The sequence below is a fragment of the Peromyscus leucopus genome, chromosome 2, assembly GCF_004664715.2.
Source record: "Peromyscus leucopus breed LL Stock chromosome 2, UCI_PerLeu_2.1, whole genome shotgun sequence".
NCBI classification, from domain to species: Eukaryota; Metazoa; Chordata; class Mammalia; order Rodentia; family Cricetidae; genus Peromyscus; species Peromyscus leucopus.
Window position 1 is genome coordinate 140,793,491 of NC_051064.1, and position 12,729 is coordinate 140,806,219.

The 12,729-nt window shown below is 48.6% G+C and overlaps 1 protein-coding gene across 2 annotated transcripts in view; it reads right to left on the reverse strand.

The window, feature by feature from the left end:
* Positions 1 to 9,009: 9,009 nt before the first annotated feature.
* Positions 9,010 to 12,729, reverse strand: part of Pax7 (paired box 7) — a 96,977-nt gene continuing 93,257 nt past the window's right edge. For both annotated transcript variants that reach the window (XM_028880657.2, XM_028880656.2), the window contains exon 9: positions 9,010 to 12,717. In XM_028880657.2, the coding sequence (XP_028736490.1) occupies positions 12,602 to 12,717 (116 nt within the window). In that variant the 3' untranslated portion in view covers positions 9,010 to 12,601. The remainder of the gene's footprint in view (positions 12,718 to 12,729) is intronic.

Below are 12,729 nucleotides of genomic sequence, written 5' to 3' on the forward strand. Positions count from 1 at the left end.
CTCAAAATTCTCTGACATTTGTTTATTCAAGGATGACAGAAAGTATTCTGGACCAAGATGTATACTCATCTACTCTGGACTTCAGCTCTCACCTGCAAAATGGGTCCCTTCCAGCAGAAGTGACCAAAAATGTCCCAATGTGACCAGCATGTTCTTGGTGGTGATGACGGTGGAGATGCTGGTGGTGGTGGTGGTGGTTAATGTTATTTATGACATTAACCAGGTAGTAAATATTGCAGGTTTTGTGGATCAGGCCACCTTGTTGCTACTGTTCAGCTTCACCACTCTAGTGAATGTTAGTTAATGTTCTAATGCTGTGAAGAGACACCATGACCAAGGCTACTTATAAAAAAAAAGCATTTAATTGGGGGCTAGCTTACAGTTAGAGAGGGTTAGTCCATTATAATCACAGTGGGAAGCATGGCAGCAGGCTGGCAGGTATGTGCTGGAGCAGCAGCTGAGAGCTCACAACCTGGTTTGCAGGCAGGAAGCAGAGAGAAACACTGGGCCTGGTATGGGCATTTGAAACTTCAAAGCCCACCCCCAGTGACACACCTTCTCCAACAAGGCCACGCCTCCTAATCCTTCCTAAACAGTTCCACCAACTGGAACCAAGCATTCAAATATATGAACTTATGGGGCTGTTCCCATTCAAACTACCACAGGTGGTGGTGGTGGTGGTGGTGGTGGTGGTGGTGGTGGTGGTGGTGGTGGATGGTAGGGATAGTGATGATCTCCAGTAAACTTTGAAATACTAGCTACATCCCTCACATCCCTTCCTCTCTTCTCCAGGCTTGTCTCCACATGACAACCACTCTCTTTCTAACATAAATCAGTTTTCGTCCACCTCTGGAGACCTTTGGGACTACCCCACATTCTTGAATAAAATCCACAGTCTCTCCCCATGTCACCCCTCGAGTCTTCCACCACAAATGAGTGACTGATAGATGGAAGGAGTGAGTGTGCAGGGAGGGTCTAGCCTCAGATAGAGACCTGGCTGCATCCCTGGCTATTCTGAGACCCTGGATGAACTCTTTGTGCTGTTGGAGCTTTTGACCTCATTATCTGTTGGATGACCTTCCTGGTGTCCTGTGATGTAGGTCATGGCACAAATGAGCAGAGGTCTCGGTGGAGTGAGTCCCAGGCCGGGACTACCCAGTGGCAAATGAGATAGTCATAGCAGAACAGTGGCCCTACCCGGTCCCAAAGTCACACTTCTTACTGCTCCTAACCCCAGTCCCAGACCTCTTCCTTGTCCCCGGGTTGGACTCATAGTACATCCACTTGCTGGGACACACCACACCAGATGCCATGTCTCCATCAGACACTTGGGTCCTCGTTCTGCAGAACCATCTCCCATCCCCATTGCTAGGCTGACTGCCCAGACTGGAAGAAGACACAGTGTAAGACATAGTGCCTGAATGAAAACAGGTATCCTGCCATACCCAGCTGTCTCTAGAAAGAACTTGGCCAACTCTGGTCCAGAGGAGAAATTCCATCATGTTGATGGGTCTTGACAGAGACATGGCTGATGAGCTCATGGGCCCACAGCCTGCGTGAGGGAGCCAACTCCTTCCTGACCTCCCTCAAAACACAGTCTCAGCCTTGGCGCTCACACTTTGGGCCAGATAATCCTGTGTTGTAGGGGCCACTCACCAGTATTCTTGGCTTCAACTTACATTCTCTGTTTTATTTTTTGGTAGGCAAAATACTAATTCTAGGTAGACTGTAAAAAGTTACATCTACACATGTAAATTATACAGGTGTAATTTCCTTACACTCACTCTTTTTGTTTTGTTTTTTGTTTTTTTGTTTTTTTTTTTTTTGAAACAGGATTTCTCTGTATAACAGCCCTAGCTGTCCTGGAACTCATCCTGTAGACCAGGCTGGCCTCGAACTCACTAAGATCCACCTGCCTTTGCCTCCTGAGTTCTGGGACTAAATGCATGTGCCTCCACTCTCATCCCTTCCACTCATTCTAAAAAGTAATCTTAAAAGGTAACAAGTGAATCTGAGCAAAGTACAATGAGATCCATGTATAAAACTTTCATAGCAAACCTATTAACAATAATGAAAATGTATTTTTAAAAACAAGGGTCTGGTGATGTGGCTCATGGTTAAAAGAACTCCTGCAAGGCTGGAGACCTGGGTTCAATCTCCAGAAGCCACACTAAGGTGGAAGGACAGAACCACATCCACAAAGCTGTCCTCTGACCTCTACGTGTGTGCTACTGCATACATATTTCCTCAATAATAGTAAAAAATAAAATTTAGAAATGTTTTGCTGGGTAGTGTTAGTGCACACCTTTAATCCCAGCACTTGGGAGGCAGAGGCAGGTGGACCTCTGTGAATTTAAAGCCAGCCTGGTCTACAGAGTAAGTTCCAGAACAGCCAAGGCTACACAGAGGAACCTTGCCTTGAAAAACAAAAAACTAAACAAAACAAAAACAAAACAAACAAACAAACAAAAAAAAAAAAACCAAAAAAACCCTCAAAACAAAAAACAAAAAAAAAAGGAAAGAAAATAAATATTTCAATAATTTTAGGGGTCAGATGAAGCAATAAACGAACTAAAATATACTGAAGTCACTTGAGGACTAAGGCTGTAGCTCAGTGGCTCTTGCCTAGCATGCATGATGCCCTGCATCATTTTAGATCTCTAGTATCTAAAGAAAAGCAAAAGCCACACAAAACTCACAAAACATAAAAACAACCAAAATGAGGAAACAACGATACAAACCAAAGGGAGTTACAGACAGAAAGTGACATAGTGATAGACCTAAATCCAATTCTGTTAGTTACTATACTAAATGTAAAAGGCCTAAACAGACCTTGTGGGGCAGAGATTGTCAGACCTTGACAAAACTGTCATAAGAAATCCATGGAGTAGCTATTTAATTACATTATAGAAAGTTTCCTGGAATATGTACTGCCCATCTCTTTGCCATATAATATTGATCCAATTTTCTAAAAGTTGTTTATTTTTATTTTATGTGTATGAATGTTTGCATTCATGTATGTATGTGCACCATGTGTATGCAGTGCCCACGGAGGCCAAAAGAAGGCACCAGATCTTCTGGGACTGGCATATAGACAATTGTGAGCAGCCATGTGGGTGCTGGAACTGAACCCTGATCCTCTGGAAGAGCAGACATTGCTCTTAAGTGCTGAGCCACCTCTCCAGCCTAATTGACCCAGTTTTTCTGAATTTGTGTTCTGTGTGACTTTCTTGGTGACTTTACTTTCCATTTCTGGTGATTCCTAAATGACCCTCAAAGCAAGGGACACCCTTAAGGAATGTGACTACGTCTTGTTTTGTTCTCTCTTCTCCTCACCTTCTACCTGGAGACCTTTAGGACAAACAAACCCTCACAATACATCTTTACATACTTCAAAGGTTTGTTTTTGAGTTGTCTTTTATTATCACCAAGTAGTCTCTTTTGGAAGACATTAAATTACTTATAATATTGGACCTTTCTTTTGCACGTGTCTTCTCTTTTCATTGATATCAATACTTGTGTAACTATTCAGGGTTCTGATTTTTCTATTGGCTGCTGGCAAGCCCATGGCTCATCCGTATACAGTCAGTGAACATTCTGCAGTAAAAGGTCATGTGATCGGTAAGTTTGTGAAACATGGCCATAAGGAAATTCTGTGAGCTTGTTGAATCCTCCCAACCACCTTGGAGGTTGATGCCATCATTAAGCAGACTGTATAGAGAGGCATGGAGTCCTTAGAGGAAGCTGGACACCTTGCTCAAGATTAGTCAATGGTGATCCCAAGGTTGGGATATAGGCTGATTTTGGAGTGGCTCTCTGAAAACTATAGGCTAATAGTGTGTGGAAGGCATCTGGCACAGCAAGACACTGGTTCATGGTGTAGGCAGCTAACATGGGACCTAGCTTCCCAAAGAAGGAGGGTCTAAAGGGGAATGGGGGGTGTGGCCCAGTACAGGGTCTCAGGGAAGCCAATCTCTTGTGCCAGAACCTTATTTAAGCCCTGTACCTGGGATATTCCCGGTAACATGCTCATGTCGAATGCTGTTCCTGGTGGCCAAATAACTTATCCTGACTCTGATGATCTGACTTTGGCCCTCACTCCTCCATGGTTCCACTGTCCTCTCTTGGAGGCCTAGACATCTGCCACGAACCAATTTGACAGGGCTGGGGAAAGAGGCACCCAGGGTTTCAAGCCCCTGGGAAGTAACTGTTGTTGATTAGCTCTTTGCCCATGGGAGTGGAGGAGGTCAGATCAGTCATGGTGCAGTCTTGCTACATCTCCTGAACAATACACTTCAGTACTTTACTCCTCTGGGATGGAATTAGGACTCCATTCCTCTCCATGCCTCAAGATGGACAGGAAGTACATCCCCCATCCCCTGACTTTGAGATTGGCTAGGAGACTTGCATTGGTCATGAAGATGTCTGGGAACTGGGAGTGAGAAATTGGAAATAAATTGAAATAAGTGTACCCACAGTTACGCTGGGTCTTTGGTGCTTTATAATGGTGCTGTGCTGCCTAGTTTTATGTCTACTTGACACAAGCTGGAATTATCTGAGAAGAGAGAACCACAATTGAGAAAATGCCTCCATAAGATTGGCTTATAGGTATTGTCTTAATGATTGATGTTGGAGGACCCATCCCACAATGGGTGGTGCCACCCCTAGGCAGGAGGTCTTGAGTTGTATAAGAAGGCAAGCAGAGCAAGCCAGTAAGCAGCACCCCTCCACGAATTCTGTATAAGTTCCTGCCTCCAGATTCCTGCTTTGAGTTCCTGTCGTGACTTCCCTAGATGATGGACTACAATCTATAAGATGAAATAATGACACCTTTCCCCCCCCCACTCCCACTCCCAACCCCCTACAAGTTGCTTTTGGTCAACCTGTTTTATCAGAGCATTAGAAGCAGTAACTAAGATACAGACCTTCTTCGCAGGCCCCAGAAGAAATATAGTCAGACCTGCAGGCTCTTATATTCCCTGTCCCTCTGTGGGAGTTTCCATCGTCACACAGGTTTGGTACACAGACAGTACATGCTGAGCACCTCATAAGGTCTGAGCTCAGCAGAGCTGGACCCCTGGCTTAGGATCTGGACTCCGGTGTCAAGCACCAGCATGGGCTGTGGTTTCATACAAAGGTGCCAGAGGGAAGAACCTGTTTCAAGCTCACTTGGGGGTCGGAGGGGCTCTGTTTCTGTCACTGCAGGAGGGAGGACCTTGCCTCCTTACTGCTGTACAAGGCGATTCTCAGTTTGTAGAGATGGCCATTTATATCCGTGTGACTTCTCACTGATATTTCTTTATAGCTGATAGGGACCCTCTCTCCAGCCACCATGATGGAGACCTACAGAATCTTAAGAGTGACTTCCATTGTGTGTGTCCATACGTGTGCATGTTCTTGTATTTGAGTGCACATACATGTGCGGGGGAGCACCCTTGTGGAGGGCACATGACAACTTTGGGTGTCGTATTTCAGGCCCCGTTCACCACTTTTTGAGACCGTCCGTCACTGGGACCTGGGACTCACCAGATATGTATTGATTACTTTTCTGTGGCTGTGCTAAAAAAGCCTGACAAGACGAAAGCTGGGGAAGAAAGGACTTGTTTTGAGGATGGTTCCAGTTCCCCTTTGAACTGTGAGCCACAGCAGACCCCCCCCTTAAATCTCTTCCTGTCAGTCATTGGGTCACAGTGACCAGAAAAGCATCTATGTCTTTGTAGAGCTGGGGATTGGACCCAGGGCTTGGCACATGCTAGACGCTCGACCATTGGCCACACCCAAGCTGCCTGATACACAGCCCATCTTACCCTGTTGTTATGAGGCAGGAAGCCCTCGCCAGGTGCTGAGCAGATGTAGCTCCACACTCTTGAGCTTCCCAGCGATGAGCCAAATCAATGTCCACTCTTTCTAAACTTTTTACATTTTTTTTTATTATTGCACGTATGCATGATGTCTGTGTAGGTGTGTGTACCACAACATGAGTGTGGAGGCCAGGGGACAACTTTCTGGAGCCAGTTCATGCCTCCCTGGACTCTGAGATCAAACTCAGGTCTCCAGATGTGACCAGCAATCCTCTTTACTTGTTAGCCATCATGATAGCCATGTCCACTCTATACATTTCCCTTCTGGAGTAGTTTGTTATTACAGCAGAAATAGGACTAAGATTCTGAGTTGTAAACAGTGACAAGGGACACACACACACACACAGACACACACACACAGACACACACGCACATGCACACACACACACACACGCACACACACACAGAGACACACACAGAGACACACACAGACACACACACACACACACACACACACACACACACACACACGCTGCAAGCTGTTGATGTTTGAAGCCAGCAAACCATGGCGTTGTTGGCTATAGTTCTGATACAGAGGGACAGACTTCATTTCTGTCTGAAAGGTGGGACAGCTGAGGGAGTGACTTGTCTCTGGTCACACAGAAGGGACTTAGGCCCAAGGGTGAGGCCTGATTGAAGGAACGTATTTCAATTCTTTGAGAGGAGGCGACAGAGGTAGTGGGGATTTGAACCCACTCCCCGAAGCCTCCAGGGAATTAGTCCCACTCCCAGCAGTAGCTGCTCACGTGACTGGGATTATGAAAGTAAATCTTTGCTCAGAGTAGGTCATGTAGCCTGAGGAAGGGAGAGAATGGATCACCAGAAGCTCTTAGGAAGACCAGTGTGGTGGTCTGAAAGAAAATGGCCCCCAAAGGAGTGGCACTATTAGGAGGTGTGGCTTTGCTGGAGTAGGTGTGGCCTTGTCACTGTGGGGGTGGGCTTTGAGGTCTCCTATGCTCAAGCTACACTCATTGACACAGTGCACTTCCTGTCGCCTCCGGGTCAAGATGTAGGACTCTCAGCTCCTGCTCCAGCACCATGTCTGCCTGCACACCACCATGTCACACCATGATGATAATGGACTGAACCTCTGAAAACGAAAGCCACCCCAGTTAAATGTTTTTCCTTTATAAGAGTTGTCGTGGTCATGGTGTCTCCTCACAGCAATAGAAACTCTAACTAAGACAGCCAGATATTCAACCGTTGGGATTGGGCTAGTGTCTGTCTGGGTATCCCTCCCACCTCAGCGGTTCCATGTGCCTGCTGTCCCTTGTTTGTCAATTTCATCCAAGGGAAGGCTTGGGAATGGATTCACCCTAAGCTGTGTGTGGCCAGGGAGACCACCCAGACCGCCATCTTATGCGGTACTATCACTGAAATAGCTGACGGATACAAGTATCTGTCCAATGCCTACCTCTTCTTTTTCTTCAGAAATCTGACTTTACTTCAGGTGGCAGTGTGTCCTCTTGGAGACCATTCAGTTTTCCAAGGGACGCAGACAAAGGTGGTTGGGAAATGGATGACCACTAGGAATGCTTCTTAGGAGTGGGTCAGGGAGCTCTCTGGGTCCCTGAGGGCAAGGTCTGTGTCTTGGTGTCTTATACTTCAGTTCCTTTTCCCAGCCCTGAAGATGGACAACTCTGAGCTGTAGCGGCATGCTGTAAGCTGCCTTCAAGCCCAGTCTTTGGCTCAGGATCTCCATGGTAACCTGAAAGGTCCTTAGAAGTCATCTGGCCTGCTTTCTAAAACACATGGAGATCCAGTCCCAGGGGGAGGCAGGGAGAAAATGGCCTCGGGTCCTACAGCCAGTCTGAGGCAGAGCTGAGGGTAGAACTTGGGGAGGCCTTGACTGTCCCCAAATCTTCTTAACTTAGGGTTAAGGGTATCTGTGGTTGAGAGCTTCAGTTATAACATTAAGGGTGTGTATGGGGCTTAGCACACACAAGAACTCTGTAAAGGTACTTGGCAGCTTCCAACTGGACTCAGGCCCAGGGCATACTCAGCCTCCTTCTAAGCCCTGCTCTGGAGAGCTTGACCTTGGCTAGATAGGTTCAGGTCAACAGGAGTGACTGACCTGTGTCCCCTCCCCATCTCTAACTCCCACACAATCCTTTTCTGTTCAGAACTTCATCCAAGGAAACCAGCACCTTGGGGTGGCATGGACTCCCCAGTCATTCTGCCAGAGAGCGCACACACTACATCTGGTATTGCTCTCAAGGAAACAGGCGCTTCTGCGTTCCATCCAAGGCAGAGAACCACCAAAGGTTCGCAGTTCAGCGTTTGCTCAGAGTTCCCCCATTCTCCGCCTCTGGGCTGCTCCCCTGAGCCCACAGAGATACTTCAGTAGCTACCTGATATGTATCCATCTGTGTTGATACTTAGTAATACCAAAGAGGCACATGCAGCATGTCAACAGCTGCCTCATTCTGGGGGGTCATATGCAATGAGGGTATGTACCCCACTCCTGGTACCAAAGGAGATGTGACTGTGTGCCAAGTTGACAAAGGGCGGACTTGTGCTGGTAATTCTTGACTATATCTGGGATTTACTAAAACTCAAGTGGCTGGGTACACCTCTGAGGGATTTTTCTTGATTGACTGATTTGAAGTGGGGAGACCCACCTCAAACCTGGCTCATTTTTGGTGGGAAGATCCACCTTTAATCTGGACCACACCTTCAGGTGACAGCCTTTGTAAAGGACGTGAAATCAGGAAGCACTTGCTATTTGCCTTTTTTGGCCCTCACTCTTGCTGGTGAGTTCATTCCTTCAGTGGCGTTACAGTCTACTTCACGATGCCAGCATCTGCTGAAGACCAGCTGAGACATCCAGCTCCAGCCTCGGGGACTGAAAAACAACTGCATTCTTGGGACTTCCCACTGGGAGAGAACCATTGTTGGTATAGTGGGACCACAACCTGTGAACCAGTCTAATAAATCTCGTGTGTGTGTGTGTGTGTGTGTGTGTGTGTGTGTGTGTGTGTGTGTTCATTTTATCAGTTCTGTTTCTCTAGCAAACCCACCCATACAGAGTACAAGAGAAACATTCCCACACCAACCCGTGGTGTACCCAGACATCCTGGTCCCCAGCCACGGGATGGCAGTCAGTTGAGGATACAGAACCTTCACAATGTTTTTGTAATTTCTTTTAATGTATAACAGTTACGCCTGAGTTACAGAGGCAGCGCTTACAAGCAGCAGGTAGTTAAAGCGAATACCAGTTTGTCTTCCTAGTCTACTACTCCATATAGCTGAATAAATTATGGTGCGATTATATTTAGACACCCGCCCACACGCACACATCCCACTCACACCCCTCATGCACACACACTCGATTCGCATGGAGGAAAATGGCTGAAGGAACAATGTTGCCGTTCTTTAGAAAGAGGGAATGTTCTCCAGAAATACCAGTATTTTTCCCAGTACGAGGCTGCCCAAGTCAATGTCGACAGAAGCAACATTAAATGCACAGGTGTCCAGAAGCATTTCAACATGGCAGCCCCAGTACCCCCCATTTGGTCTTGGCTTGGTGCATTTGCAGGAGGTGAGGATGCTTATGTACCCTAAAAAGTGTCTGATAGGGAGAGATATGTCCAGGAGCCTGGGGAGAATGCCTGCCTCAAAGAGGATCTACACAAAGTCTTCGTCGTTGGCAGCTGTGGAGTGGCTCAGCAAGGCCCAGCTCCACCTTCTAGAATATTCTATCAGCTCCACACAAACCAATACTGGACCCCGGTGGAGCATGCCAATCCAGGCTCTGTCCTGGACCACAGCCATCGTCTTGCCACAAAACTGCCCTTCTCTCTTGTCTCCCCAACCAGCCTCTCCTCTCATTCTTTTCTCCTCCTCTCTTGCTTCCCAATATCTGTTTCCCCTGCTCCTTCCTGGTCCCTCCAAAAGAAGGGCAAAGGTAAACTGAGTGCAAGACAAGAGAACAGAAGCTTGGTCCTTACCACCACGACTTCCATCTTTATAGCAAGAGAAAAATACCGAACAGAGGGGACGATGACAAAAATAAAATAAAATTAAATCGAGGAACCCAAGAAAGGCGGGAATACATAATCCAAAACACAGGATGAGCAAATCCCTACAGATGGTCCCTGGTACTAGCACGACACACACCATGGGGGTTTCTTTCCTTCCCCCCTTTTTTAAGTATATAGATTTATATATAAAAAGCCAATGTTCTATAAACAACAGCACAACACCACATTTCCAACTAACATACAAGGAGTCCAGAGGGGCCTCCACAGAACCAGTAGCCACTTGAGGTGACATGGAGGGCACCCCTCTTATCTTGCTATTGACTCTATATACAGGGACGAGGGGTGTTTCTGGTCTGGCCTTGCTAATTGGAAGTCAGGCCTCCTAGGCTGCACTCAACCCCAAAGGGAAGGAGGCCTGGTGCCTCTCATCAAACTGACATCACCTCTCTAGTGAAGCTGCAAGCTGCCCAAACAAGGCTGAGTTTTACAGACCAAGGTGGACAGATAGATACACAAAAGCATGAGATGCTGGGCAAATCTGCTGGGGGTCAGAGGCCCCTCGGAACGCAAGTCCAGTTTTATACCAAGACGGCAGTTTGAGGAACGTTCAGAGGGGTTGGACGGAATGGGAAGTCGTTTTGTTTTCTCCCGAGCAGGTCTTGGTTGCGGTTACCATAGTGAGTAGATCATCGTGATTGGTCCAAGCGTTGGAATGTTGTTCCCTGGGCTGGGGCTGAGCCCTGTGGATGTCACCTGCTTGAAGTCCCTGATCCTGAAGTGTACTGGGTGGAAGGAGATTCAGATGCATCCAGAGCCCGGCCTCCAGGAAGCGAGGAATGTGGAGGAGACAGGGGTGCTTGCTGTGAGAACTACAAGCTGGGTTTCCAAGGGGCAATGTGGCTTTCCTCTTGTCCAGACCATGAAGAGCACAGAAGTCTTCTCTCTTGAAACCTGGACTGAGCTGACGAGCCCCACCCATCTGGTGCTTGATACTACCAGAGAGTCCAGTTTGTCCCCAGTTATTAATAAGCATCTCTAAACCACAGATACAAGTCACCCTAGTCATGGGCCCAGGACGGGCTTCAGATGATGGGTCTAAAGATGAGAAATAAATGCGCATCGGTCACGTGTTTGTAGAGATAAGTGTCCCAGAGTCCTGCCAGTCCAGCTCCCCAGGCAGAAGGAAATCAGTTGGGGCTCCTGAGCAGCAGCCCCTCTTTCTAGGAATGTCTTGCTGGCTGAGGGCAGGAGCCATGGATCGGGTCAGCAGGCAGCCTCACGTGTACAGGTGGGGACAAGCAATCCGGCCCAGTGCCCATGGGTTTGGTGCCGTGGCATCCCAGCACTTGATGAAGGTAGTCCGGGTGTAAATTATATCGAGGGGGAGGGTAAAGATGGGTACAATTTTGATAAATAGAGGGTGATGAAGAGCTCCAGGGAGGAGAATTGGGGGGCCTGAGCAATCCATTCCCCCAAAAGACCCAGCTCTAAAAGAGGGTAGAGTGCAAGGAAGCCCCTGGAGTGCTTCTGGAAGGTGCCATGTCCCCTTTGCTGGGACTTTTGGCATCTTCCTGTGCCCAGGGGTGGTGGTGGCTTAAAAACAGTGCCACGGGTGCACTGTGCCCAGTGAGGCCACAGAAGCCTCCTGACTGTGAGCAGCCAACACTGAAAAAATGCCGCTCTGGAAAAGGACAAGGACATGGCCTTCCACTGAGTCACATCTTCTCCAGGGGTGAGGGCCAGCAGTTTTGCCTGGTCCCAGAAGGCTGTCTGCATCCAGTGGCATCCAGTGGCATCATGCTGCATCTTCCATGCTGGGCAAAGGAGGCCTTGTCAGAGTACCAGCATGTGTGAGGCAGGTCCCCATTGCCAGCAAGATGGTGTGCAGAGCTCCAGTGGTATGAACTTGAAGGCTGAATGCCCTCAGACCCTCTGAGCCCGCCTTATGCCTCCTGTCACCTCAAGGTATTCCCCTCTCCTACCAGCTGGGGAGACTGACAGGTTCCGTGGGCTCCCTAGACCCCGATGCAGCGGGCAAGCCTCTATCAGATTGTGGCCTAGGAGTCCTGCACCCTCTGATGCTGGCCCCGGGGTCTGGGATAGCCCACGGCCGACAATCTCTGCCTCCACGTGCCCTGCCCCCGGAAGAATCTCTTCCTGGTCTCCTGATGCCCAGCAGAGGGGTGTAGGGACAGTCCCAAAGTCCTCTGGGTTCCTGGGTAAAGCTGAGATGTTGTCCGCTTTCTTCCCTGGGAACACCCTGGGGCTTCATCTCAGTGTCCAGTGAAAGGGGGTGCAGTTCTGATGCCAAGCAGGAGACCCACCCCTGTGAGCTCCACCTTGCCCCCGTGGTCAGGGCACCCAGGACTCAGAGGTCAAGAACTCCAGGGCCTTGTCTTTGGCACCAATTTCCTCTGGTGATGGGTGCTCAGTTCGGGTTGACCCTCAGTCTCTGTGCTGAGACAGGACCAAGGCCATGACACTGAAAAATGGATGTGGGCTGGAGATCATTGAAGGATGGCTAGGAGCCCCTCTGGAGATGGTGGAGGGGCAGACCTAAGGGGCCGATCTGTGTCACTAACCATGGGTAAATGACACACTGGTTGTCTGTCTCCAGAGAGCCACCTGTGGGAAGGAAAGGGGTTCCTTCCCTGGTCTCCTTCGGCCCCAGGGGGATGAGGGGACTGAGGTGGGGAGGCTCAGGGGTTGGGAAGGGCTAGACTGGGCCATTGGCTGGGGCAAGTCGCCCCAGGGGCCCTAGTAGGCCTGGCCTGTCTCCACAGGGAGAAGTCCCAGCACGGCCGAGTGTTCCCCAAGCTTCATGCGGCGCTGTGTGGACAGGCTCACGTTTTTGGCCAGGTAATCAACAGCAGCTAGAAAGAGAG